General features: G+C 40.9%; 3 protein-coding genes across 3 annotated transcripts; all 3 read left to right on the top strand.

Annotated features, from left to right (window-relative positions):
- The first annotated feature begins 254 nt into the window (after positions 1-254).
- Positions 255-2681, top strand: LOC106596848 (hairy/enhancer-of-split related with YRPW motif protein 1). The gene is made up of 5 exons (XM_014188103.2): positions 255-467; positions 697-772; positions 894-977; positions 1122-1203; positions 1453-2681. The coding sequence occupies exons 1-5, from the start codon at positions 379-381 to the stop codon at positions 2082-2084; spliced, it is 963 nt and encodes a 320-aa protein (XP_014043578.2). The 5' UTR covers positions 255-378; the 3' UTR covers positions 2085-2681.
- Positions 2682-15060: 12379 nt separating this feature from the next.
- Positions 15061-16929, top strand: fabp4 (Fatty acid-binding protein, adipocyte). Its single transcript, NM_001141203.1, is given in 4 exon segments — positions 15061-15200; positions 15306-15478; positions 15621-15722; positions 16730-16929. Coding segments are annotated over 4 exon segments (402 nt in total). The 5' UTR covers positions 15061-15127; the 3' UTR covers positions 16784-16929.
- Positions 16930-21811: 4882 nt separating this feature from the next.
- LOC106593472 (protein FAM8A1) lies at positions 21812-26992 on the top strand. Its single transcript, XM_014184805.2, has 5 exons — positions 21812-22323; positions 23080-23200; positions 23889-24012; positions 24248-24387; positions 24616-26992. The coding sequence occupies exons 1-5, from the start codon at positions 21846-21848 to the stop codon at positions 24758-24760; spliced, it is 1008 nt and encodes a 335-aa protein (XP_014040280.1). The 5' UTR covers positions 21812-21845; the 3' UTR covers positions 24761-26992.
- The last annotated feature ends 903 nt before the right edge of the window (positions 26993-27895 follow it).

Genomic DNA, 27895 nt, shown 5'->3' with positions numbered 1-27895 from the left:
AAACTATTAGAATTTGACCAGGAAATCGCTGAGCGATTTCTGCCTAGTCCATCTTTAACTAATGGTAGGCCTACATTTGGAGTCTACGGATTATATTTGTGTCGCCCATACTGGCATCCAGAGAGGCCCCGCCCTCATTGAACGAAAACAACAAAACATGTCACTCAAACGTTAGCTTCATTTTAATAGGCTTAGTACTTTCAGAGCCCGCCTATTCCCCACCCCTCTCATTTTAAGCTACATGGTCTGAAAATAAAACCCTGAGAACAAGGCTTGACCTTAAACAGTTGCGCGGACACGTCGCTTTCGCAGGATTTGCGGAGTTCACATTGAGGGACAGTCTATACAGAATATTGCTATTTGGGATTCTGGAGCAAAATGAGACGAAATCACAATTACAGCTGTTCATCTGATAGCGAATTTGATGACAATATAGAAGTGGAGAAGGACAGTGGTGACGAAAATGTGTATGTTGAAAATTCAGTTATGAAGAATAGGAAGAAACATTTTTTTTATTATAAAATCAATTTATTTGTCATTCTGATATAGGCCTAATGTGTATTTTTTGTGTGTGCTAATCTAAATCACGCATCTCTACACAGTGTATCTCTCTTGAAAAAAAGGCTATGCGTGACAGTAGCCTATCGTCACCAATATGTTATTGAAACTAAATGAAAATTACTTTGATTATTTCAGAAACCTTGACTCTCCGCATGACTTGATGTCACCCCCGAAAACCACTCAAACTCAAGCCAGAAAACGACGCAGAGGAGTGAGTATTACATTTCTCTTGCGTAATTACGCACCAAATATTGCCATTATTGAGGTTCACCATCACCTTGATATGCTGCCGGAGACCCCAACATCATATTATACCTCGCGCTCATCCACAGATTATTGAGAAACGGCGACGTGACCGAATCAACAACAGCCTGACTGATCTCAGAAGACTTGTGCCAAGTGCGTTTGAGAAGCAGGTAGGCTACAGTACAATTGCATATACCATACAAACCTATTGGATTCAGATTATATTAATCTCAGTAGTCAATTTCCGCCTTTTCTACATCTTTGGTTAGGACTGTGTTATTTTACAAGTAACACAATCTAATATTTTGTCATAGGGATCGTCAAAATTGGAAAAAGCTGAAATTTTGCAGATTACTGTGGATCATTTGAAGATGATACATGCTGCCAGCGGACAAGGTGAGTCAATACCAAAACAATACAAAGATTTGATTTATGATGAAAGCCTGTAAAAAATATGTTGTGATAGGGAAACTTCTAGAAAAACTTCTGCATATTTGTAGGGAACTAGGCATATCCCCCAAGCTCCAACACAGAATAAGAACCAAGTGTCTCCATGTCCTTTTGTTCCTCTAGTTCTGTAGTGCTCTGTATACTCCTATGTTTTGTAGTTCCTGTTCCTGACCCTCTGGCTCCCTCTCCTGGTAGTGTATTTTGAAGCCCATGCCCTGGCCAAGGACTACCGCAGCCTGGGCTTCAGGGAGTGTCTGTCAGAGACGGCCCGTTACCTAAGCATCATGGAGGGCTGGAACAGTGTTGAGCCACTCCGCGTACGCCTGGTCTCCCACCTCAACAACTACGCCTCTCAGAGTGACATCCACACTGGATTGACTGGACACCCTGGACAACTAGCCTGGGGCTCCGCTTTGAGGACTCCCTCCGCCCACCTGCAACACCCCCTCCTCTTACCACTCCCCCAGGGACAGACACTAGCCCCCCACAGTACCAGCAGCCCACCCTCCTCCTGCTCCATCTCCTCCTCCATGTCATCCCCCTGTTCTACTGATACCTCAGTTACCTCCAGACTCAGTGTGACGGCCCCCTCAGAGGCACTCAGGGTGCCCCCCAATGACAATCTACCCCTGGGGCTGGCCCTGCCAGTCTCAGCCTCCAAGCTCTCCCAACAACCACCCCTCCTCTCCTCCCTCTCCTCCCTGTCTGCCTTCTCCTTCAGTACTTTTCCCCTAGTGTCCCCGGCAGCCCTCAACTCAGCAGGCTCCTCCACAGCCCTGAGAAATCAGCCTTACAGGCCTTGGGGGACAGAGATCGGGGCCTTCTGAACTCTTGTGATCAGGACGGAATGCAACAGCTAAAATCCCCACCTCCCGCTAACCTGCCTCCGGCCAATCTGCCTCCCGCCAACACTCCACAAACCCAGCAGGAGTACCTGGCTGTCTCATCTGTTTTTTCCCTCTGGTAATGAGGGGGATGGGGTAGGCTAATGCCACCTCCCTTGGTCAGTACTGCTGTATAAAGGAACATAGATAACATAGTGTTCTATCCTATATGTTTTTATGAGTAATTAATGTTAAATGTTGTTGTGAGCCCAGGTATGGCCTCCAAGGTAGGAAAGGACTGACTATTGTTTCATGACCACTAACTGATTTCATTTAGTTTATTATCAGAGTGCACTAAGAGAAGGATTTTGGGGTATTTGTAGGTCAAATATAATATTGTAAAAATATAACTCCTGCAGCTTTGAAAGAGAACAAAGACATCCGCAACATAGCATAAATAGAGTTACACATGAACTGGATCTGCTAACACTTTAGTTATGTCTATATGGGATTGTCGAACATGCTTTATATAGAAAGCAAAGTTGAAAAAAAATGTTTTGTAATATTTTTGTACCAATAAACTGAGTTTGTAAGAAGAAACATATTTTTTTGATCAATGCTCAGGATCCATGTGTTTTACCTATAAACTGTTGTGGGGCTTAGAGTATGTTGTCCACTTCCCACATCACTTCAAATCAACTCAAATCATTTATCACTTTCCACTGAGTTTCTTTCTTGGTTTTAGGTGAATGAAGGAGAAGCATACAGATGTAGGATCTTCATTTGATCACTCTTCTGTTGCTGACCATTGTCCTACACAGCAGGAAATGCAAACTTATAGTGTATTTGAGTTTTAAAGACTTCTAAAGTGTGTAATTTCCACATTGAAATTTCAGACTTGATTTGCCCTACAAAAAAGGTATCAACACCTACAAAAATGTCCATTAATTATAATCCACATAATAATTCACATTTCCTGTTGCTGCAGGATTATTTTCCTGCTGTAACAAACTGGCTCAAATTAAGATCCTACATCTGCATGTACTATATATTTTATATATGAGAAAAGTGGTAGCTAACAGTAATATAGCTGAGACTTACTGTCTGGCTGACTGGCTGACTGACTGGCTGACTGGTTGTAATCTCTCATGGACAGATGCAAGATTTTGGTTCTGGGTTGACGAGATTAGGGTTGGTTGAGACACAGTCTCCTAACTTTGTTTTAGCGCCATTGTTGCCTCTATGAATACCTAGTAAGTGATTAAAAGGAAATCCTTGAGGAAATCATCAATGCACCTTGACTCCACTCATATCGGCTGGCCTGGTCTGACCCCACTAATATAGTCTGGTCTGACCCCACTAATATATTCTGGTCTGACCCCACTAATATAGTCTGGTCTGACCCCACTAATATATTCTGGTCTGACCCCACTAATATAGTCTGGTCTGAACCCACTAATACAGTCTGGTCTGACCCCACTAATACAGTCTGGTCTGACCCCACTAATATAGTCTGGTCTTACCCCACTAATATAGTCTGGTCTGACCCCACTAATATAGTCTGGCCTGACCCCACTAATATAGTCTGGTCTGAACCCACTAATATAGTCTGGTCTGACCCCACTAATATATTCTGGTCTGACCCCACTAATATGGTCTGGTCTGGGCAGGAGACTATAGTGGGACCAAGATTGAGGTATAGATGACAGCTGGATGACACATACTGAAGCCTGTAGACAACAGCAGATTACTTTTGACTAGGGCTTATGGGGTTCTTGTCAAAAGTAGTGTACAGTAGGGAATAGGTTGCCATTTGGGACTCAATCACTCAATGTGCCCTTTAGTTCCTGCTGTGGTAGTATGCAATTTATCCACTAGAGACCATTGGGTGGCAGTAGAAAACTAGTGATGGAGACTTGCTGCAGCCAAATCATTAGTGTAAGGTTTATAGCGTCCCAGCGGAAAGAAAAACATAATATCTCCAAAACTGAAACTTTTCAGGAAATGAAAAAGAGCCATATTCTACCATTTATAAACATACAATCACAAAACTTCAAAAGCTATTTTGAAATGTATTTTATTTGACCTGGAGTCATGAACTGTTCAGCGTACATAAAGGACAATCATGCTAATAACAGTAACCATGCAGGTACATCAAGAATTTTCTTCCCTCCCTGTTCTTTACAATCTGTTACTCAGTCACACAAACTTTGTTGGATGAAAATATGGAGTTTTTCTGTGAAAAATAAATAAAGACGTGGAATGTCGTTCAATATGGTGTTCACTGGCTCCATCTGCTGGCTCAATGGACCTCACTGCATTACAATAGAATAGAAAAGAATAGAACGGAATACAACAGAATAGAACACAATAGAACAAAACAGAATAGAACAGAACAAAACAAAATAGAACAGAAAGTAACAGAATTTAATAGAATTTGCAGGGTGGAGATAGAGCACCCCAGTATGAATCCTAATACCCATAAAAACTAGCGGTCAATCAAGGAAATGGTTCCAATAATTTCCCCACCATTCATTTTTCCCATAGGGGATTTTAGAAACACTTAAAATAAGAGCTGTGTTTCGTGTAGGCTTACCCTGGCGTGACGTTTTGATAACCGTGTAAATCTCTATTGGACAAGGTGACTTTTATCAATAAATGTGCCTGTATTTACCACCCAAAAAATGAAATGCTAACTAGCGGCTAATGTGTCTATCATAAACTACACATGCCATGATGATCTGGACGAGACTGCCGAAACGAAGCAAAGGTAAGAATCTCTGGATTAGCTATATATTGTTAGCTAAATGTAGTAATGAATAAATGAATTAATTGGAAAATTGTACTTAAATTGACAATTCTGTGAACTGTCTTTTACACTTTTTAAATTGACACAATACCTGTTAGCAAAGATGTCAGCTAGAGATGACGTGCAGGAGCTTGCAGGGATTTGTAGTCTTGCATGATACCGGAGCGCCAAGTCTAGGACCAAAAGGCTCCTCAACAGCTTCCACCTCCAAGCCATAAGACTGCTGAACAATTAATAAAATCGCCCGCCACCGGACAATTTACACTGACCCCCCCTCCCTTTTTGTGCACTGCTGCTACTCGCTGTTTAAACAAACACCTGTCTTCTGAAACTTGTTAAGTCGCTCTGGATAAGAGCGTCTGCTAAATGATGTAAATGTAAAATGTAAATGTATCTTGTTCTAAGAAATGAAGGCTATTCCATGCGGGAAATTGCCAAGAAACTGAAGATCTCGTACAATGGTGCTTTTCTTTGCAACTCTGCCTAGAAGGCCAGCATCCCAGAGTCGCCTCTTCACTGTTGACGTTGAGACTGGTGTTTTGCGGGTACTATTTAATGAAGCTGCCAGTTGAGGACTTGTGAGGTGTCCGTTTCTCAAACTAGACACTCTAATGTACTTGTCCACTTCTCAGTTGTGCACCCGGGCCTCCCACTTTCTAAGTGACCCCAAACTTTTGAATGGTAGTGTATATATTAAAATAAATTAAAAAAGTTACAAATATTTGTATTTATTTCATGTTTTTATGAATATCGCTAGCAATAATGGAATAAACAAAATGTGTATTACATACCCACAGTAGAAAAGAGGAGAATATATTATTTATAATAATATTTATAATAGGCTACCATTGCTCCAAGGGCCGCTGGCTGCTGGTAGGCTTTCTTGACTTCATTTTTGTCAACATGTTCTTGTTGTCTTTAATCTTTATTTAACCAGCTAAACAGCTGCTCTTAGTGAAAATGTTTTGGAGTTACCTTTCTAGCTAATTGGCTATGTTAGGGTTTACATGTTCTCTTCCAATTAGGCTATAATGTGTTGAGGTCAAAATAGTTTTTCATTATCTACCAAATCTATTCATTTGAAAATGTTGATTACTTCTTGACATGATCATTCACTTGATGATAAGACAAGATACAGTACGTGATGTTTTAAAATAGATTTTTGCTAACATGTGATTGGGGTTCCTTGGTCTCCGGTTTGCCTGGCAAGGGGTCCCTGGGTAAGAAAAGGCTGAAGACCCCTGCCAAAGACAGTGCAGTCTGGGCCCCTGCCCGAAAATAATTTATTCCCCGCCGCTCATCCTCTCTGTTTCCATGGAAGCACCAGATATAGCACTTGATTGGCTTGCATGGGTAAGCACGTGCTAGGGGAGGCTTCAAATATGACAACGGGCCCAGATGTAATTATTGTTTAGTCGAAGCTGTGTGCGTTTGTCAGTTAACTTGGTTTGTGTAGCGATTAGCTCAAATTTACAACATGGTCGAGGCATTCATTGGAACTTGGAAGATGACTTCCAGTGAGAATTTTGATGAATATATGAAGGCAATAGGTAAAGTCTTACTTACCTATAAACTGTTGTGGGGCTTAGAGTATGTTGTCCACTTCCCACATCACTTCAAATCAACTCAAATCATTTATCACTTTCAACTGAGTTTCTTTCTTGGTTTTAGGTGAATGAAGGAGAAGCATACAGATGTAGGATCTTCATTTGATCACTCTTCTGTTGCTGACCATTGTCCTACACAGCAGGAAATGCAAACTTATAGTGTATTTGAGTTTTAAAGACTTCTAAAGTGTGTAATTTCCACATTGAAATTTCAGACTTGATTTGCCCTACAAAAAAGGTATCAACACCTACAAAAATGTCCATTAATTATAATCCACATAATAATTCACATTTCCTGTTGCTGCAGGATTATTTTCCTGCTGTAACAAACTGGCTCAAATTAAGATCCTACATCTGCATGTACTATATATTTTATATATGAGAAAAGTGGTAGCTAACAGTAATATAGCTGAGACTTACTGTCTGCTGACTGGCTGATGACTGGCTGACTGGTTGTAATCTCTCATGGACAGATGCAAGATTTTGGTTCTGGGTTGACGAGATTAGGGTTGGTTGAGACACAGTCTCCTAACTTTGTTTTAGCGCCATTGTTGCCTCTATGAATACCTAGTAAGTGATTAAAAGGAAATCCTTGAGGAAATCATCAATGCACCTTGACTCCACTCATATCGGCTGGCCTGGTCTGACCCCACTAATATAGTCTGGTCTGACCCCACTAATATATTCTGGTCTGACCCCACTAATATAGTCTGGTCTGACCCCACTAATATATTCTGGTCTGACCCCACTAATATAGTCTGGTCTGAACCCACTAATACAGTCTGGTCTGACCCCACTAATACAGTCTGGTCTGACCCCACTAATATAGTCTGGTCTTACCCCACTAATATAGTCTGGTCTGACCCCACTAATATAGTCTGGCCTGACCCCACTAATATAGTCTGGTCTGAACCCACTAATATAGTCTGGTCTGAACCCACTAATATAGTCTGGTCTGACCCCACTAATATAGTCTGGTCTGAACCCACTAATATAGTCTGGTCTGACCCCACTAATATAGTCTGGTCTGACCCCACTAATATAGTCTGGTCTGACCCCACTAATATAGTCTGGCCTGACCCCACTAATATAGTCTGGTCTGACCCCACTAATATAGTCTGGCCTGACCCCACTAATATAGTCTGGTCTGAACCCACTAATATGGTCTGGTCTGACCCCACTAATACATTCTGGTCTGACCCCACTAATATAGTCTGGTCTGACCCCACTAATATGTTCTGGTCTGACCCCACTAATATATTCTGGTCTGACCCCACTAATATAGTCTGGTCTGAACCCACTAATATAGTCTGGTCTGACCCCACTAATATATTCTGGTCTGACCCCACTAATATGGTCTGGTCTGGGCAGGAGACTATAGTGGGACCAAGATTGAGGTGTAGATGACAGCTGGATGACACATACTGAAGCCTGTAGACAACAGCAGATTACTTTTGACTAGGGCTTATGGGGTTCTTGTCAAAAGTAGTGTACAGTAGGGAATAGGTTGCCATTTGGGACTTAATCACTCAATGTGCCCTTTAGTTCCTGCTGTGGTAGTATGCAATTTATCCACTAGAGACCATTGGGTGGCAGTAGAAAACTAGTGATGGAGACTTGCTGCAGCCAAATCATTAGTGTAAGGTTTATAGCGTCCCAGCGGAAAGAAAAACATAATATCTCCAAAACTGAAACTTTTCAGGAAATGAAAAAGAGCCATATTCTACCATTTATAAACATACAATCACAAAACTTCAAAAGCTATTTTGAAATGTATTTTATTTGACCTGGAGTCATGAACTGTTCAGCGTACATAAAGGACAATCATGCTAATAACAGTAACCATGCAGGTACATCAAGAATTTTCTTCCCTCCCTGTTCTTTACAATCTGTTACTCAGTCACACAAACTTTGTTGGATGAAAATATGGAGTTTTTCTGTGAAAAATAAATAAAGACGTGGAATGTCGTTCAATATGGTGTTCACTGGCTCCATCTGCTGGCTCAATGGACCTCACTGCTTTACAATAGAATAGAAAAGAATAGAACGGAATACAACAGAATAGAACACAATAGAACAAAACAGAATAGAACAGAACAAAACAAAATAGAACAGAAAGTAACAGAATTTAATAGAATTTGCAGGGTGGAGATAGAGCACCCCAGTATGAATCCTAATACCCATAAAAACTAGCGGTCAATCAAGGAAATGGTTCCAATAATTTCCCCACCATTCATTTTTCACATAGGGGATTTTAGATACACTTAAAATAAGAGCTGTGTTTCGTGTAGGCTTACGTGGCGTGACGTTTTGATAACCGTGTAAATCTCTATTGGACAAGGTGACTTTTATCAATAAATGTGCCTGTATTTACCACCCAAAAAATGAAATGCTAACTAGCGGCTAATGTGTCTATCATAAACTACACATGCCATGATGATCTGGACGAGACTGCCGAAACGAAGCAAAGGTAAGAATCTCTGGATTAGCTATATATTGTTAGCTAAATGTAGTAATTAATAAATGAATTAATTGGAAAATTGTACTTAAATTGACAATTCTGTGAACTGTCTTTTACACTTTTTAAATTGACACAATACCTGTTAGCAAAGATGTCAGCTAGAGATGACGTGCAGGAGCTTGCAGGGATTTGTAGTCTTGCATGATACCGGAGCGCCAAGTCTAGGACCAAAAGGCTCCTCAACAGCTTCCACCTCCAAGCCATAAGACTGCTGAACAATTAATAAAATCGGCCGCCACCGGACAATTTACACTGACCCCCCCTCCCTTTTTGTGCACTGCTGCTACTCGCTGTTTAAACAAAGACCTGTCTTCTGAAACTTGTTAAGTCGCTCTGGATAAGAGCGTCTGCTAAATGACGTAAATGTAAAATGTAAATGTATCTTGTTCTAAGAAATGAAGGCTATTCCATGCGGGAAATTGCCAAGAAACTGAAGATCTCGTACAATGCTGCTTTTCTTTGCAACTCTGCCTAGAAGGCCAGCATCCCAGAGTCGCCTCTTCACTGTTGACGTTGAGACTGGTGTTTTGCGGGTACTATTTAATGAAGCTGCCAGTTGAGGACTTGTGAGGTGTCCGTTTCTCAAACTAGACACTCTAATGTACTTGTCCACTTCTCAGTTGTGCACCCGGGCCTCCCACTTTCTAAGTGACCCCAAACTTTTGAATGGTAGTGTATATATTAAAATAAATAAAAAAGTTAAAAATATTTGTATTTATTTCATGTTTTTATGAATATCGCTAGCAATAATGGAATAAACAAAATGTGTATTACATACCCACAGTAGAAAAGAGGAGAATATATTATTTATAATAATATTTATAATAGGCTACCATTGCTCCAAGGGCCGCTGGCTGCTGGTAGGCTTTCTTGACTTCATTTTTGTCAACATGTTCTTGTTGTCTTTAATCTTTGTTTAACCAGCTAAACAGCTGCTCTTAGTGAAAATGTTTTGGAGTTACCTTTCTAGCTAATTGGCTATGTTAGGGTTTACATGTTCTCTTCCAATTAGGCTATAATGTGTTGAGGTCAAAATAGTTTTTCATTATCTACCAAATCTATTCATTTGAAAATGTTGATTACTTCTTGACATGATCATTCACTTGATGATAAGACAAGATACAGTACGTGATGTTTTAAAATAGATTTTTGCTAACATGTGATTGGGGTTCCTTGGTCTCCGGTTTGCCTGGCAAGGGGTCCCTGGGTAAGAAAAGGCTGAAGACCCCTGCCAAAGACAGTGCAGTCTGGGCCCCTGCCCGAAAATAATTTATTCCCCGCCCCTCATCCTCTCTGTTTCCATGGAAGCACCAGATATAGCACTTGATTGGCTTGCATGGGTAAGCACGTGCTAGGGGAGGCTTCAAATATGACAACGGGCCCAGATGTAATTATTGTTTAGTCGAAGCTGTGTGCGTTTGTCAGTTAACTTGGTTTGTGTAGCGATTAGCTCAAATTTACAACATGGTCGAGGCATTCATTGGAACTTGGAAGATGACTTCCAGTGAGAATTTTGATGAATATATGAAGGCAATAGGTAAAGTCTTACTTACCTATAAACTGTTGTGGGGCTTAGAGTATGTTGTCCACTTCCCACATCACTTCAAATCAACTCAAATCATTTATCACTTTCAACTGAGTTTCTTTCTTGGTTTTAGGTGAATGAAGGAGAAGCATACAGATGTAGGATCTTCATTTGATCACTCTTCTGTTGCTGACCATTGTCCTACACAGCAGGAAATGCAAACTTATAGTGTATTTGAGTTTTAAAGACTTCTAAAGTGTGTAATTTCCACATTGAAATTTCAGACTTGATTTGCCCTACAAAAAAGGTATCAACACCTACAAAAATGTCCATTAATTATAATCCACATAATAATTCACATTTCCTGTTGCTGCAGGATTATTTTCCTGCTGTAACAAACTGGCTCAAATTAAGATCCTACATCTGCATGTACTATATATTTTATATATGAGAAAAGTGGTAGCTAACAGTAATATAGCTGAGACTTACTGTCTGGCTGACTGGCTGACTGACTGGCTGACTGGTTGTAATCTCTCATGGACAGATGCAAGATTTTGGTTCTGGGTTGACGAGATTAGGGTTGGTTGAGACACAGTCTCCTAACTTTGTTTTAGCGCCATTGTTGCCTCTATGAATACCTAGTAAGTGATTAAAAGGAAATCCTTGAGGAAATCATCAATGCACCTTGACTCCACTCATATCGGCTGGCCTGGTCTGACCCCACTAATATAGTCTGGTCTGACCCCACTAATATATTCTGGTCTGACCCCACTAATATAGTCTGGTCTGACCCCACTAATATATTCTGGTCTGACCCCACTAATATAGTCTGGTCTGAACCCACTAATACAGTCTGGTCTGACCCCACTAATACAGTCTGGTCTGACCCCACTAATATAGTCTGGTCTTACCCCACTAATATAGTCTGGTCTGACCCCACTAATATAGTCTGGCCTGACCCCACTAATATAGTCTGGTCTGAACCCACTAATATAGTCTGGTCTGAACCCACTAATATAGTCTGGTCTGACCCCACTAATATAGTCTGGTCTGAACCCACTAATATAGTCTGGTCTGACCCCACTAATATAGTCTGGTCTTACCCCACTAATATAGTCTGGTCTGACCCCACTAATATAGTCTGGCCTGACCCCACTAATATAGTCTGGTCTGACCCCACTAATATAGTCTGGCCTGACCCCACTAATATAGTCTGGTCTGAACCCACTAATATAGTCTGGTCTGACCCCACTAATATATTCTGGTCTGACCCCACTAATATAGTCTGGTCTGAACCCACTAATATATTCTGGTCTGACCCCACTAATATATTCTGGTCTGACCCCACTAATATAGTCTGGTCTGAACCCACTAATATAGTCTGGTCTGACCCCACTAATATATTCTGGTCTGACCCCACTAATATGGTCTGGTCTGGGCAGGAGACTATAGTGGGACCAAGATTGAGGTATAGATGACAGCTGGATGACACATACTGAAGCCTGTAGACAACAGCAGATTACTTTTGACTAGGGCTTATGGGGTTCTTGTCAAAAGTAGTGTACAGTAGGGAATAGGTTGCCATTTGGGACTTAATCACTCAATGTGCCCTTTAGTTCCTGCTGTGGTAGTATGCAATTTATCCACTAGAGACCATTGGGTGGCAGTAGAAAACTAGTGATGGAGACTTGCTGCAGCCAAATCATTAGTGTAAGGTTTATAGCGTCCCAGCGGAAAGAAAAACATAATATCTCCAAAACTGAAACTTTTCAGGAAATGAAAAAGAGCCATATTCTACCATTTATAAACATACAATCACAAAACTTCAAAAGCTATTTTGAAATGTATTTTATTTGACCTGGAGTCATGAACTGTTCAGCGTACATAAAGGACAATCATGCTAATAACAGTAACCATGCAGGTACATCAAGAATTTTCTTCCCTCCCTGTTCTTTACAATCTGTTACTCAGTCACACAAACTTTGTTGGATGAAAATATGGAGTTTTTCTGTGAAAAATAAATAAAGACGTGGAATGTCGTTCAATATGGTGTTCACTGGCTCCATCTGCTGGCTCAATGGACCTCACTGCTTTACAATAGAATAGAAAAGAATAGAACGGAATACAACAGAATAGAACACAATAGAACAAAACAGAATAGAACAGAACAAAACAAAATAGAACAGAAAGTAACAGAATTTAATAGAATTTGCAGGGTGGAGATAGAGCACCCCAGTATGAATCCTAATACCCATAAAAACTAGCGGTCAATCAAGGAAATGGTTCCAATAATTTCCCCACCATTCATTTTTCACATAGGGGATTTTAGATACACTTAAAATAAGAGCTGTGTTTCGTGTAGGCTTACGTGGCGTGACGTTTTGATAACCGTGTAAATCTCTATTGGACAAGGTGACTTTTATCAATAAATTTGCCTGTATTTACCACCCAAAAAATGAAATGCTAACTAGCGGCTAATGTGTCTATCATAAACTACACATGCCATGATGATCTGGACGAGACTGCCGAAACGAAGCAAAGGTAAGAATCTCTGGATTAGCTATATATTGTTAGCTAAATGTAGTAATTAATTAATTAATTAATTGGAAAATTGTACTTAAATTGACAATTCTGTGAACTGTCTTTTACACTTTTTAAATTGACACAATACCTGTTAGCAAAGATGTCAGCTAGAGATGACGTGCAGGAGCTTGCAGGGATTTGTAGTCTTGCATGATACCGGAGCGCCAAGTCTAGGACCAAAAGGCTCCTCAACAGCTTCCACCTCCAAGCCATAAGACTGCTGAACAATTAATAAAATCGGCCGCCACCGGACAATTTACACTGACCCCCCCTCCCTTTTTGTACACTGCTGCTACTCGCTGTTTAAACAAAGACCTGTCTTCTGAAACTTGTTAAGTCGCTCTGGATAAGAGCGTCTGCTAAATGACGTAAATGTAAAATGTAAATGTATCTTGTTCTAAGAAATGAAGGCTATTCCATGCGGGAAATTGCCAAGAAACTGAAGATCTCGTACAATGCTGCTTTTCTTTGCAACTCTGCCTAGAAGGCCAGCATCCCAGAGTCGCCTCTTCACTGTTGACGTTGAGACTGGTGTTTTGCGGGTACTATTTAATGAAGCTGCCAGTTGAGGACTTGTGAGGTGTCCGTTTCTCAAACTAGACACTCTAATGTACTTGTCCACTTCTCAGTTGTGCACCCGGGCCTCCCACTCCTCTTTCTATTCCAGTTAGAGCCAGTTTGCGCTGTTCTGTGAAGGGAGTAGTACACAGCGTTGTACGAGATCTTCCGTTTCTTGGCAATTTCTCGCATGGAATAGCCTTCATTTCTCAGAACAAGAATAGACTGACGAGTTTCAGAAGAAAGGTCTTTATTTCTGGCCATTTTGATGATGCTCCAGACACTCAACTAGTCTAAAGAATGCCAGTTTTATTGCTTCTTTAATCATAACAACAGTTTTCAGCTGTGCTAACATAATTGTAAAAGGGTTTTCTAATGATCAATTAGCCTTTTAAAATGATCAACTTGGATTAGCTAACACAACGTGCCATTGGAACACAGAAGTGATGGTTGCTGATAATGGGCCTCTGTACGCCTATGTAGATATTCCATAAAAAAATCAGGCATTTCCAGCTACAATAGTCAATTACAACGTTAACAATGTCTACACTGTATTTCTGATCAATTTGATGTTATTTTAATGGACAAAAAAAGTGCTTGTCTTTCAAAAACAAGGACATTTCTAAGTGACCCCAAACTTTTGAATGGTAGTGTATATATTAAAATAAATAAAAAAAGTTAAAAATATTTGTATTTATTTCATGTTTTTATGAATATCGCTAGCAATAATGGAATAAACAAAATGTGTATTACATACCCACAGTAGAAAAGAGGAGAATATATTATTTATAATAATATTTATAATAGGCTACCATTGCTCCAAGGGCCGCTGGCTGCTGGTAGGCTTTCTTGACTTCATTTTTGTCAACATGTTCTTGTTGTCTTTAATCTTTGTTTAACCAGCTAAACAGCTGCCCTTAGTGAAAATGTTTTGGAGTTACCTTTCTAGCTAATTGGCTATGTTAGGGTTTACATGTTCTCTTCCAATTAGGCTATAATGTGTTGAGGTCAAAATAGTTTTTCATTATCTACCAAATCTATTCATTTGAAAATGTTGATTACTTCTTGACATGATCATTCACTTGATGATAAGACAAGATACAGTACGTGATGTTTTAAAATAGATTTTTGCTAACATGTGATTGGGGTTCCTTGGTCTCCGGTTTGCCTGGCAAGGGGTCCCTGGGTAAGAAAAGGCTGAAGACCCCTGCCAAAGACAGTGCAGTCTGGGCCCCTGCCCGAAAATAATTTATTCCCCGCCCCTCATCCTCTCTGTTTCCATGGAAGCACCAGATATAGCACTTGATTGGCTTGCATGGGTAAGCACGTGCTAGGGGAGGCTTCAAATATGACAACGGGCCCAGATGTAATTATTGTTTAGTCGAAGCTGTGTGCGTTTGTCAGTTAACTTGGTTTGTGTAGCGATTAGCTCAAATTTACAACATGGTCGAGGCATTCATTGGAACTTGGAAGATGACTTCCAGTGAGAATTTTGATGAATATATGAAGGCAATAGGTAAAGTCTTACTTTTTAAAATAAAGCTGTTTTTAATGAAAGATGTTGCATGTAGATCTAGAACCTTACTAAAGTTGGCTAGATAAATATCCCCTTGTTTCATAGGTGTGGGCTTTGCTACTCGGCAGATGGGGAATATGGCGAAGCCCAATTTGCAGTTCAGCATCGACGACGGTGTAATATCAATGAAATCCCAGAGCACTTTCAAAACTACAGAGACCAAGTTTAAATTGAATGAAGAATTCGACGAGATGACTGCAGATGACAGGAAAACCAAGGTGGGTGCAGAAGCCACACCATAGACATGCCGGTTGTTACAGTAGTGTGGTTTCCAATTGATTAATATATATATATATATATATTACTTTTTTTAAACTTAAGTTGGAGTCATGTGCCCTCCTTACACTACTCTATTTCCAGACTCTGATGACCTTTGAGAACGGAAAACTGGTGCAAAAACAGACTTGGGACGGCAAGACTACCACGCTCGAGCGGGAGTTGCAAGATGGAAAATTGATTGCGGTAAGGTTTAGTCTCTATTGCTTTTCCCATCTCTGCTTGGTTGGATATAAAATATGCGCTTTTGATACGAGTATTTTGGAATATGTCCACGGCTTGATATTACAATATTGTTCAATGTTGCATGTTGTCATCATTATGCAATACACGTTGTCATCCATCTCTTGCAAATTGCGTTCTCCCGGGGTACCAGCAAGGATGGCACGCGTTTTTACGCGCGAACGTGTTCAAAATGCCATTTAAAGTTTTGGCTGGGAAGCGTGGCTTGATGAGCACTTGCAGTCATGTGAAACACGCTAGTTAATTTTTTAAAACTAAAGGATTAATTGGTAATCGAGAATGCTAATAAAAGCAATGACTTACATAAACCCGGGATTGCTGATGCATGTGTTGGCATTGCCATTGCGAGGCTTTGCTGCCACCGGTTCGCCATATTGGCACTATCCAGTAGGAGCAGTCCTCCATAGGAATGAATGGAATTCTACAGTATTTTAATGGAATGTTTTTTTGGAGGGGGCTGTAGTGGGGACAGTAACATCCGTTTCCCTAAAGTATTTTATAATGCACTATTTTGCTCACATAATGTGTCTGTTCTAGAATAAATGACTATAGATTCCAACATATTTTATGATTGAGTACTAAGGTGGCTGCACAGTGGCATCAACACAGTTCCCCTGGTCAGTCATCCAGGGTTTATACACCGTTGTATAAAACCTGTTAACTTATCTACGCTCTGTTCATTGCCCAACATTGTCAGGTCCCTTTATATTTGACGTTTTAACTCCTACCCTGTCACATTTAGCTTACGTGATAATGCCCTTCAGTTTAAAGGAAGTTAGTGTGGTTTGGCTCATTCAGACTGCAGTTTAAGTGGAACTACAACGACTAATTGACGCACTCAGGATGATTTGGTGGTTTGTTCATCACTGAATGTGTCATTACATTTTGAGTTCTAGGTTCTGACATGTGGTCATTGCATGACCTAAAGCGTGTACTGCTCTCTTTTCCAGAAATGTGTAATGGATGATGTGGTGGCGCTGAGGACCTATGAGAAAGAGGTGTGATTCCAGTCTGCTGAATTGAAGACCCCCACCAGCAAATCAAAAACATGCATATTATCTGTTCAATACCTACCATGTTAAATTCACTGACTACTCAATTGGTACCAAAAGCCCATGAAGCTTTCAATAAAGTCAATTGTTGTGCTTTGTGAAAAGTGGTATTTCCTTCATTTCAATATATAGGCCAGTTTATCGAACTTAATCCATGTGGATTACAAACTGGCAAATCTCTGAAGGTCTATGCTGAGTACTTTGGTTGTAGGTGATGCTAACATTATACATTTCATTGTCAATTTTTGCCCAATAAATTGATGTTAGCTTACTTTGAGAGCAGTTACACTAAGTGTTCACTGCAAAATACAGCGACTTCACAATGTACCTATTTTGAGGACTGGTGACCAAGTAGAATGTCCAAAACGGACCTTTTGTCTACAATACTATGTAAAAAAAAAATGACATGACTGACTAGTGGGGGAAATGATTCTTTATTGTGAAACTAGGCCATCACCACTCCTAAACCACTGAGGAATATGAAGTATTGCCACAATTGTCTGAGCAGTGGCATGGCAACTAAACCCTGGATGCCTTCATATTCAGCTTGCTGCTAACTAGACATTTACTGAACTTTAAAACCTGTATTGATGAATTTATTTTCCCTTTCAGGGCTGTTCTATGCTGTAAACTTTTCAGCACAATTCAGGTGCTTCTGAATTTGATTACTGGGATCAAGTGTCTGCCCAGTGGTGCTGTTATGACTGCATCAATGCCGTTTCTTCCAAGTGTCTCTAGGAAAGGTCCGACTTGAGTGTTCCTCTCACTTGGATGTCTCCCAAATGGCACTCTATAAAGCTAACAGTGCACTAGTTTTCACAAGCCTTAAGGGCCCTTGTCAAAATTTGGGATTCATCACTGCAAATGAATTTACCGTAGGAAACCTGCTGAATCCTAAATCCATTCATCGTGGGTGGGAAATAATTCACAAGCTTACCCAGGCTGGGTGCCAAAATGTAATTCTCAAACTACAAGTACAGGTGCCAAGTTGACTATTTTAAAAATGATTATGGGCTTACATTCTACATAGTAGTTCCTTTTTCCGTTTGGCTGTTCTGTTGTAGGCCTACCTCTGGGAGGAATTAGCCCTAACAGCTGATACTTAGGTTAGCATGTAAACCCAAGACCAGAAATGGTAACATTTCAAGACAGTTAAGTTTAGACGTGCCGGCGCTTCTATGGAATGGGGTGCTCATCTGGGTAGAGCAATGTAGTCAAAGTAAAGGTTATGCCGTCTCCCATAAGACTGACCAATATCGCCATACTGTTATGGGCTAACCAAATACAAATCTCCTGGAAAGATTGGTCCAAAGGAGATTGTCAACAGGTCCCAAAAATGTAATTTCCAATAAGAATGCATAATACCAGAGGGAGTACTGTCCAGGCCTCTTCAAAGCCTTCCAGCACCCATTAGACATATGATGCCTTATGCTGCGTTCGTAACTAAGTGGGAGTTTACCACATACGACTGGGGGAAAATCCATTTGAACGGCCTTCCAACTGGTAATTACTAGTGGGAATCTCTATAATCCTGAGCTCTCACTTCTCCCACATGCTGACCTCTGACGTTAGATTATGGTTTACGTAGCTTGTTGGCCGTTAGCCAATCAGCGTTCCTCAACGAGTTCAAAGCACGTGAATGCATCCAACTGGTATTTATGGCTTCACAACTGGTAACATCCCACCTCCCGCTTGGTTTCGAACGCAGCATTAACAGTCTCTTGTTCATGAACGGAGTAAGTTCTGAGTATTAAAGTTGTAATACCACTGGATTAGTATTGCTGTTGCTGCCTAATGGAGCTAGACTGATGAATGAATGACGGGCACATTTTTGTATCTGGCTCTTTTGGTTGAGATGCAATTGTAAACCTTAACCTTTAATGCATCCCAAATGGCTCCCTATTCCCTACATAGTGCACTACTTTTGACCCGGGCCTAACCTTCTGCATCACAAATGTCTCCCTGTTCCCTGCATAGTGCACTACTTTTGACCAGAGCCCAATGCACTATAAAGGGAATCGGGTGTCATTTGGGATGCAGACCTTGAGAGAAGACCAACTGTCTTTTGCTTCATGGTCAGATTTTTCACACTTGATATCATGGCCTTTTTGAAACTAAGTGTTGATTTGTCATGATTGCGTCACTACAGTTGCAAGTTAGTTGGTTACACACACACACACACACTTGATAGTTCAGTCAACACATCCGGGAGGGTTTCTTGAAAACCAAAAGCAACCTATTCCTCGAACATCGTGTTTGCTAAATGTATCAAGTATGCACATAACTATTGGATCAAAAAGCTCACACTGTCTTGCACACACTTTGAAACCAGCAGGGTTACAACTGAGGAGTAAATGTCATGGGGTCCCTTGGTATGCTGTTAATAGTCAAACACAAAAGGACAATCTATATGGAATGTGATGTCCTAGGTTACGTCCCAAATGGCACCCTATTTACTATATAGTGTACTACTTTTGTCCACAGCCCTATGGGTCCTGGTCATAAGTAGTGCACTACAACGGGAATAGTGTGCCATTTGAGGCAGACGAAGTATCAGAGTGGCTGGGGAGTGTATGGGGAGGTCTAGAGGGGAGGCCAAATCCCAGTTTAAGGTCTACGTTGTGACCTCTCCTCATCTGTAACAGGCTTATTGTTGTGGATGCAAAGACTTCATCCCAAATGGCAGCCAATTCCCTATATAGTGCACTACTTTTGACTAGGGCCCATAGGGGGGCCCATAGGGCTCTGCTCAAAAGAAATACACTAAATAGGGAATAGGGTGCCATTTAGGACACAGACACAGACTTCCAGTCTAAGCAAGTGCACCTAATTCCTTTAATTAGGGCTTTCTGGGGCAGTAGGTTGGGGCCAAATTCTCCGAAAGATTTGGGGGTTTTAGTGAATGATTATGACCATGGGTGGTGCTCCTGCAGCCTGCTCCTGCAGCAATCTGTCCTGATTAATGAAAAGCTGACCTAGCCAAGTTGAATAAGACCAAGGACACACACGCACATGTATGCACACTCACGCCACACACACACACACACACACACACACATTTGCACACACTCCTCTGACATTTTTGTTACTCTTTCACTCCATTTTCCCTTTTCTTCTCCTTACCAGTCCCCTGTCCACCCCTACTCAACTTACCAGTCCCCTGTCTACACCTACTAAACTTACCAGTCCCCTGTCCACCCCACTCAACTTACCAGTCCCCTGTCCACCCCTACTCAACTTACCAGTCCCCTGTCTACACCTACTAAACTTACCAGTCCCCTGTCCACCCTACTCAACTTACCAGTCCCCTGTCTACACCTACTAAACTTACCAGTCCCCTGTCCACCCCACTCAACTTACCAGTCCCCTGTCCACCCCTACTCAACTTACCAGTCCCCTGTCCACCCCTACTCAACTTACCAGTCCCCTGTCCACCCCTACTCAACTTACCAGTCCCCTGTCCACCCCTACTCAACTTACCAGTCCCCTGTCCACCCCTACTCAACTTACCAGTCCCCTGTCCACCCCTACTCAACTTACCAGTCCCCTGTCCACCCCTACTCAACTTACCAGTCCCCTGTCCACCCCACTCAACTTACCAGTCCCCTGTCCAGCCCTACTCAACTTACCAGTCCCCTGTCCACCCCTACTCAACTTACCAGTCCCCTGTCCACCCCTACTCAACTTACCAGTCCCCTGTCCACCCCTACTCAACTTACCAGTCCCCTGTCCAGCCCTACTCAACTTACCAGTCCCCTGTCCAGCCCTACTCAACTTACCAGTCCCCTGTCCAGCCCTACTCAACTTACCAGTCCCCTGTCCACCCCTACTCAACTTACCAGTCCCCTGTCCACCCCTACTCAACTTACCAGTCCCCTGTCCACCCCTACTCAACTTACCAGTCCCCTGTCCACCCCTACTCAACTTACCAGTCCCCTGTCCACCCCTACTCAACTTACCAGTCCCCTGTCCACCCCTACTCAACTTACCAGTCCCCTGTATCATGAGAACACATTCAGGGACTTTCTATTACAATCTGATCTCCCAAAGAACGTCGGAACCCTGAGTGTCCCATTGTTACGGCTGAATAACCACATTGTTGTTAAGGTTAAGCTTACTTAGGGCAGTTCTTTGAAAATGGCCTTGTGCCTCAGATTTTTCTTTAGACGCTGTGGTAGTGGCAGGGGTCCTTTGAACAGATTTATTTTATTTGAGGCGTCAAAGAACTGATTGGCAAGTTCTTGGAAATTACTTGGCTAAGGAATTCTGAGATGAAGGCTGTAATGTAATTGAACTTATTAACTGTTTGCTTGCTGTAAAACGTTAAGAAAAGCAGTAGTGGTGGAAATAGAGGGCATATCAGATACATTCAATTTCACAATTCTCAAAGTGCAAAAAACACTGAGTTTAAATAGCCTACTATTGCTATATAAAATATACAGACAGTGGGAGATTTGCAGGACAAGGTGGTGCACACTGCACCCCCAGTCATCCATTGAAGGTGTGAGATGTAAGTCATTTCAAGGATATACCAGGCCTTAATGGAACAAAGATCTCCTCTCTCTCTCTGGTTATTCTTTGGCAATGATCTGAAAACAGGAGAGGTGAAAATAATATGGCTATTAGTGATGGGTTTGGATCTAAAGACCATAGTCGAATTCATTGTGATTGGACTGAAGAACAGTCAATAATACTATCTGGTACAGAAGGCTAGTCAGTGTATTTCCAATGCTCTGCGTCTTTCACTATAAGGGTAGCAGTGCTGCGCCCTAGTGGTACATAGAAGTGCACGGTGTTAATTTTGGCCAGGCTGGGAATGGGATGACGAAACAATTTTATTTATGAAATGTTGCTGTGAGTGTTTGGTTTATCATCGATATTGTTTACCTCTTTGAATACAGCATACTCGCAAAATATTTGCAATTATTATCACAGTAATGATGTTATTCCAGAAATCGTATATTTTCTTCACGGAAATGGTAACACCATTCCGGATGTGACGTTGGCGTTAAACATGGCTGATTTGGAGAACACAAACAGACAAGTCGATAAGAAAAACATGTCTTTTAATATTAGAGAGAAGCTAGATATAGGCGAAAATATGCTGAAATTACGCCATCAAGACACTTCGGAAAGCGGAAAGGGCACGGTCGAAACACGTACAACCTCGGAGTACTGTGAAAAGTTGCAGGGGTGGATGTGGCAGTACTACACGGCATATGTGAACTGGCAAAGTTGGCTGGCAGTGTCTTCTCCGTATTTTGCACCGCAACCAGTGCAACCATTCACCGCACCGGTCTGGCCAGCGGATTTCCCTAATTTTGATGCCCAGAACTGGTACAATAATCCATTTGGACTCCCCTTATCGACGTATCCAACCGCCATCCCCGCGGCTGGACTTCCGCCTGGGGAAACGGCTGGGAGTGGTGCTGTGTCCACTTCAGTACCAGCGCAGCAACAACCACAACAGAACGGCAATGCACAACGGCCAGGTAGCTAGCAGACAGATGTTGTTATTATTGTATTTGGTTAATGTGTCTACTATGATAACCTTAGCTATATAGCCAAAGAAGTGTTTGAGATAAAGCAAAATGACAGGCCTGTTAGTGATGAATTATGAAAATAGTGCCCTCTGTGGTCTGCTGAAGTTCAAACTATAGGTTCATCTGCTATAGGCCTGGGTTGCTAAAGACTCCCAACCGAGGCATATTAATTTTTGAAACAAGGAATTTCCTTTTGAAAAACAATAACCGTCATCAATGAATGTGTTTGCGATGTCTGTGGCTCGTTTGGTAGAGCATGGTGCTTGCAGCACCAGGGTTGTGGGTTTGATCCCCATGGGGGACCAGTACAGAAAATCAAAATGAAAATGTATTTACTCACGACTTTAAGATGCTTTGGATAAAAGCATCTGGTAAATCAGTGGTTCCCAAACTTGGGGTCGGCAGGGGAGGCCCATAGATATTGTTGTAATTTTTTGGTCACTCAAATATCACATGAATTAACATTAGACATGGCAAAAAATGGGAAAACCTTTAAACCTGGAAAATGTTCTCCACCAACGAGGAGTGTGAACAGCTTGTGTCATGAACATTGCTTGTGCCCATAGAAATAGACATGGCGCGTGCGCACACAAGGGTGGCCCGGGATGTTCCCCAACGCTGGAAGGGGGGCCCCGAATGGAAAACGTTTGGTAACCCCTGGCGTCTGCTAAATGACTCAAATGTAAATGTGTTGTATGTTTGCAGGTCGAGAATACAGTATCCCCTCTCCTCTTCAAAGGTTCATGGCCGAAATGGTGGATTTCTTCATTCTGTTCTTCATCAAAGCAACCATTATTCTCAGCATCATGCATCTGAGTGGGATGAAGTGAGTTTAGTTTAATACAAATGTTTCTGTTCTTCTATTCCCTATAGTGCATTCCTTTAGACCAGAGCTCTATTGGGGGCCCCTCTATGGGCCCCTGATCAAAAGTAGTGCATTACAGGGAATAGTATTTTATTTCAACATCCTAGAAATTGATTTGTTTTGCACTCCCATCGGTGATGGTAAAGATTAGTCCAATGCATGCATACCTACTGTATATATAGTTATGATTGAAGAATCATTTGTAGCATGCATACCTACTGTATATATAGTTATGATTGAAGAATCATTTGTAGCATGCATACCTACTGTATATATAGTTATGATTGAAGAATCATTTGTAGCATGCATAACTACTGTGTATATAGTTATGATTGAAGAATCATTTGTAGCATGCATACCTACTGTATATATAGTTATGATTGAAGAATCATTTGTAGCATGCATAACTACTGTATATATAGTTATGATTGAAGAATCATTTGTAGCATGCATACCTACTGTATATATAGTTATGATTGAAGAATCATTTGTAGCATGCATACCTACTGTATATATAGTTATGATTGAAGAATCATTTGTAGCATGCATACCTACTGTATATATAGTTATGATTGAAGAATCATTTGTAGCATGCATACCTACTGTATATATAGTTATGATTGAAGAATCATTTGTATTTTTCTTTCAGGGACATTTCCAAGTTTGCCATGCATTTCATTGTGGAGGAAATAGATGAAGACACTTCCATGGAGGAACTCCAGAAGATGATGCTGGTCGCCCTGGTCTACCGGATATTAGTGTGTTTCTATGAGGTCAGGTGACAAATCAAACTGCTACTATGAACAGAAATCACATAGAATGTTTTTATTTTCTGCTTAAATGTCTCTGGGCTGTGAAATGACCCTTGACTGTTTTTGTCCTGACGTTGCAGTGTGATTGTTTTTTAACTATTTGATATGGATTCTGTGTATTTTATCATGTTTCTCCTGTCTGCAAATACAAGTTCCCTCTGTTGATAGTAGGGTTTTATTGATTGTCTCCTGTCAGATTGTGTGTATCTGGGGAGCAGGGGGCGCCACTCCAGGGAAGTTTCTCATTGGTCTCCGAGTGATCAGCTGTGATTCCTCCGTCCTGGTTCAACCCAACCGGGTCCTCGTGGTGCCTGCCACTAACGTCACTCTCTCTGCGTAAGTAGTGGATCACACCAACACCAACCCTCTCATCCATCCATGTGTTGTGAAATAATAAACCAGCTCATTTGGTTATTTGACACTTGATTTTTGAAGTGGTGATGAGGTGAAACATGACAAACATGACAATCTGGCCATTAGATGAAGTCCCTTGATGTTCTGCTCATCTGTTGTTTCTATCATCTCCGTGACTTTCACACATCTTCTTCCTGTGTCCCTCTTCAGATCCACAGTCCGAGCCTTGAACAAAAACTTCTCCATTGCCTTCTTGTTCCCAGCCTTCATCACAGTCTTCTTCTTCCAACACAACAGGACTGTGTATGACATGGTGGCTGGCACTATCGTTGTCAAGCGCACCGGAGCCAGATGACCATTCTGATTGGTTAAGGCCAAGCTAAAGCCTGGCTGGGACCTGGCTTCTATTTTATTTGAAGAGGTACATGTTGCTCTCAACCCTGCAGTACAGAGGAGGCTGGTGAGGGGAGGACGTCTCATAATAATGGCTGGAGTGGAGTGGATGGAATGGTATCAAACACATGGAAACCATAAATTCCGTTCCATCCATTACAGTGAGTCCGTCCTCCGATTGAAAGTGACACCACTACTCCAGCACTAACGCAGCCTAGTGTCACTAGGCTATGGGGAGACAACTGAACTGGGAACCACTCTGCCAAAACGATGAGGGGAGGCGAAAGCTCTGCATAAGCCTGAAGACAGAAAATACAGTATGACATCATCAGTATCTAGGTCCCTCTCACAGCTCTTGTATGTGACGTCAGAGTTTCTAGAACCATCTCTTGTTTTTCAGAGGAGGTATACGTTCTACCCTTTTAGATTTGTGCAATGGTAGTATGCAAATTAGCACCCGATCAGTTAGGAAGCACTGAGGAATGAACTTTTTTCAGGAAATGTTATTAAATGTTTTAATTTAATTGCCTTGGGTTTTCAAAATTAATTAAATGAAAATGTCATCTCTAGGATGAGAAAGTGGAAGACGAGAGAATAGTTATTTAGTAGTTTTAGCCTATCAGCATATTGATGCAGTTTTATAATTTGGCTTATTTTAAGATATTGCTTGGTAACAATCCAACACTCCTAGAATCACAACATGCTAATGGTTTGGTTGACATTGCCCTCGCGTCTTACTGCACTATGGGTACATTATTGTCTAATCATTATCTGGTTACAACGAGACACTTCTTTGGTTGTCATCAGACTATAAAATAGCTTTATTTTGGATCTGTTAACATAACAGAACACCTGGGCTGATTCAGTGTTGACTTTCAGTGTAGACTTTCACGTGTATTATCTCAATGCTCAAGAGGATATTTATTTAACCTTTATTTAACTAGGCAAGCCAGTTAAGAACAAATTCTTATTTACAAAGACGGCCTACACTGGCCAAGCCCAAACACGGACGAAGCTGGGCCAATTGCGCGCTGCCCTATGGGACTCCCAATCACGGCCGGATGTGATACAGCCTGGAATCGAACCAGGGTCTGTAGTGACGCCTCTAGCACTGAGATGCAGTGCCTTAGACCGCTGCGTCACTCTGGAGCCCCATATGGCGTGTTTTAGTTGATATTCTGTCTGATCTAACATGGAAAAACACATTTGTTACTTAGGACTGTATTTATGTTCGGAACTTCAGTCGTAATTGAATCGCTCTCTAAATTATTCCTTAAACTTTGTAAAATGAAATACTTTACCAAATAAATACCAGAAAGCTGGAGTGGCATGTTGTTCTCCATCACTTCATTAAGCAATTTTACCACAGCCTGCATTAATGAACTCAACAAGTATTAAGGGGTATGTTAATGATTGGTCTAATCTTGTTGTCTAAATGTACCCATGACCACCAAACTTGTCACCATGTTCAATTTAGCCACGGAGATGAAAACATTTTGAGTGCTTCAAGCGGACCGTATTATGATTGTGTCTGTCAGTAAATACATCTACCATATGAGGTGTCAATAGGGTTTCAATTCTGGTCATTTCCCCAAAGTTTCCAGGTTTTCCAGAAATCCTAGTTTGAAGATTCCCGAATTCTGAAGGGAATAAGCAAGAAATCTGGAATCCTTTAGCCAGAATTTCTGGAAAAAACAGTAAATACCTCAGTATTGAGTCCAGATGTAGTATCACTTTTTCAGAATTAGATGTCAGCTAACTATGATTCTAATTTCTGTTTGTTGTTTTAAGTCCAACGTGACAGGCTCACCTGTCTTCCTAACATGTTACCTTTACATGGTTATCATTTTAATATATTTGCCTTTATTATAGAATATAAGTACTACAGTATTGCTATACATTTGTTAAAGTACAGTAACACTATAAAGAAAGTGGCCCGGTATAAAATGTAAGTCATTCAAAAACACTCTTAATTCAGTTGCTAGGCTACATCTAATACCATGGGATGATAGTACAGTATTGATGTATTTTATTAGCAATTTTATACATTAATTTATGAAATATGTTTGTGTACTAATTATTTTATTTTAGTAAATGAGCTTGGTGTATTAATTGGAATTGTCAGCACATTTCGGGGTGAGTTTGCACTTTTTATGGATTTTAATTCACATGAATAAAACTTTATTGATCATTATTTTACAGAGAATGGGTTTCAAATTTCATGGACCAGTCATGGCAACTGTTCAATTTCCTTGTCTGTGTGATGATATCGATATGTGCCAAAGCATTCTGTTATGAAGTGTAATCAACCCAACAATACCAAGACATATTATACTGTGTGTGTGCTGGATCGCTCAGGGCGTCCCGAACGGTGCAGCCTATGGGCCCTGGTCACTGAGTGAACTATCCTGTTTAAATAAATTGATTGACTAGAACCCTTGGCTAGTCCTGCCATGCAACAACACACCAGTGTTGCATTATTCCAGACCTGTCTACAGTTTTTTGGTCTTGTCTCGACGTTGGATAAGATTTTACTCGGTCTTGACTCCATGTCGGACACTAGCTCGGTTTCCATCCAATTTACGACAGATTTTCATACAAATATTCTAAAATCCAAATGAAGGAAACATTTGCATTTTCCCATCAGTGGTGTTTCCACCAAACTGACTTTTTTGTATTTTTTGAATTAATTCATTTTTATATTGAGTTTTTTTTTACGTATTGTTTTTATTCATAATACAAAATTATCAACTTACATCGCTACATCTAACATGTCTAACAAAACACAGGTATAAACAAGAAAATACTAAATACATACATAAAATAAAATATATAAATAATTTTAAAAAAAAACACAATTCTAGGGCAAATCTAGGCCTTGGACGTGCGCTCTAGTCAACTGTTCGAAGATACTTTGCGGGTAGTCTAAATTTATGAAATTATTATGGATAAGATTGAGAATATTTTTAGTTGATGATCGATGCTTAACTGCCGTTTGTCATGTCACCAGAATCAGACCCTCGATATTTATTGGAAAGGTGCATCCTTCACCACCCAGTTAAATTGGAAAGAACCGGGATGAACACTTTAATGCCGT

This window comes from Salmo salar, chromosome ssa02 (genome assembly GCF_905237065.1).
Source record: "Salmo salar chromosome ssa02, Ssal_v3.1, whole genome shotgun sequence".
NCBI lineage: Eukaryota > Metazoa > Chordata > Actinopteri > Salmoniformes > Salmonidae > Salmo > Salmo salar.
The sequence above is the reverse complement of the archived record's forward strand: the minus strand, read 5'-3'. Positions and strand labels throughout refer to the sequence as shown.

What these genes read in the sequence shown, in the direction of transcription:
- LOC106596848 (XM_014188103.2), top strand. Translation starts at nt 379, where the DNA reads ATGAGACGAAATCACAATTACAGCTGTTCATCTGATAGCGAATTTGAT. An exon ending in CAAGTGCGTTTGAGAAGCAG is followed by an intron (nt 978 to 1,121) that starts GTAGGCTACAGT and finishes ATTTTGTCATAG; the next exon opens with GGATCGTCAAAATTGGAAAA. An exon ending in ACATGCTGCCAGCGGACAAG is followed by an intron (nt 1,204 to 1,452) that starts GTGAGTCAATAC and finishes CTCTCCTGGTAG; the next exon opens with TGTATTTTGAAGCCCATGCC.
- LOC106593472 (XM_014184805.2), top strand. Translation starts at nt 21,846, where the DNA reads ATGGCTGATTTGGAGAACACAAACAGACAAGTCGATAAGAAAAACATG. An exon ending in ATGCATCTGAGTGGGATGAA is followed by an intron (nt 23,201 to 23,888) that starts GTGAGTTTAGTT and finishes TTTTTCTTTCAG; the next exon opens with GGACATTTCCAAGTTTGCCA. An exon ending in TATTAGTGTGTTTCTATGAG is followed by an intron (nt 24,013 to 24,247) that starts GTCAGGTGACAA and finishes GTCTCCTGTCAG; the next exon opens with ATTGTGTGTATCTGGGGAGC.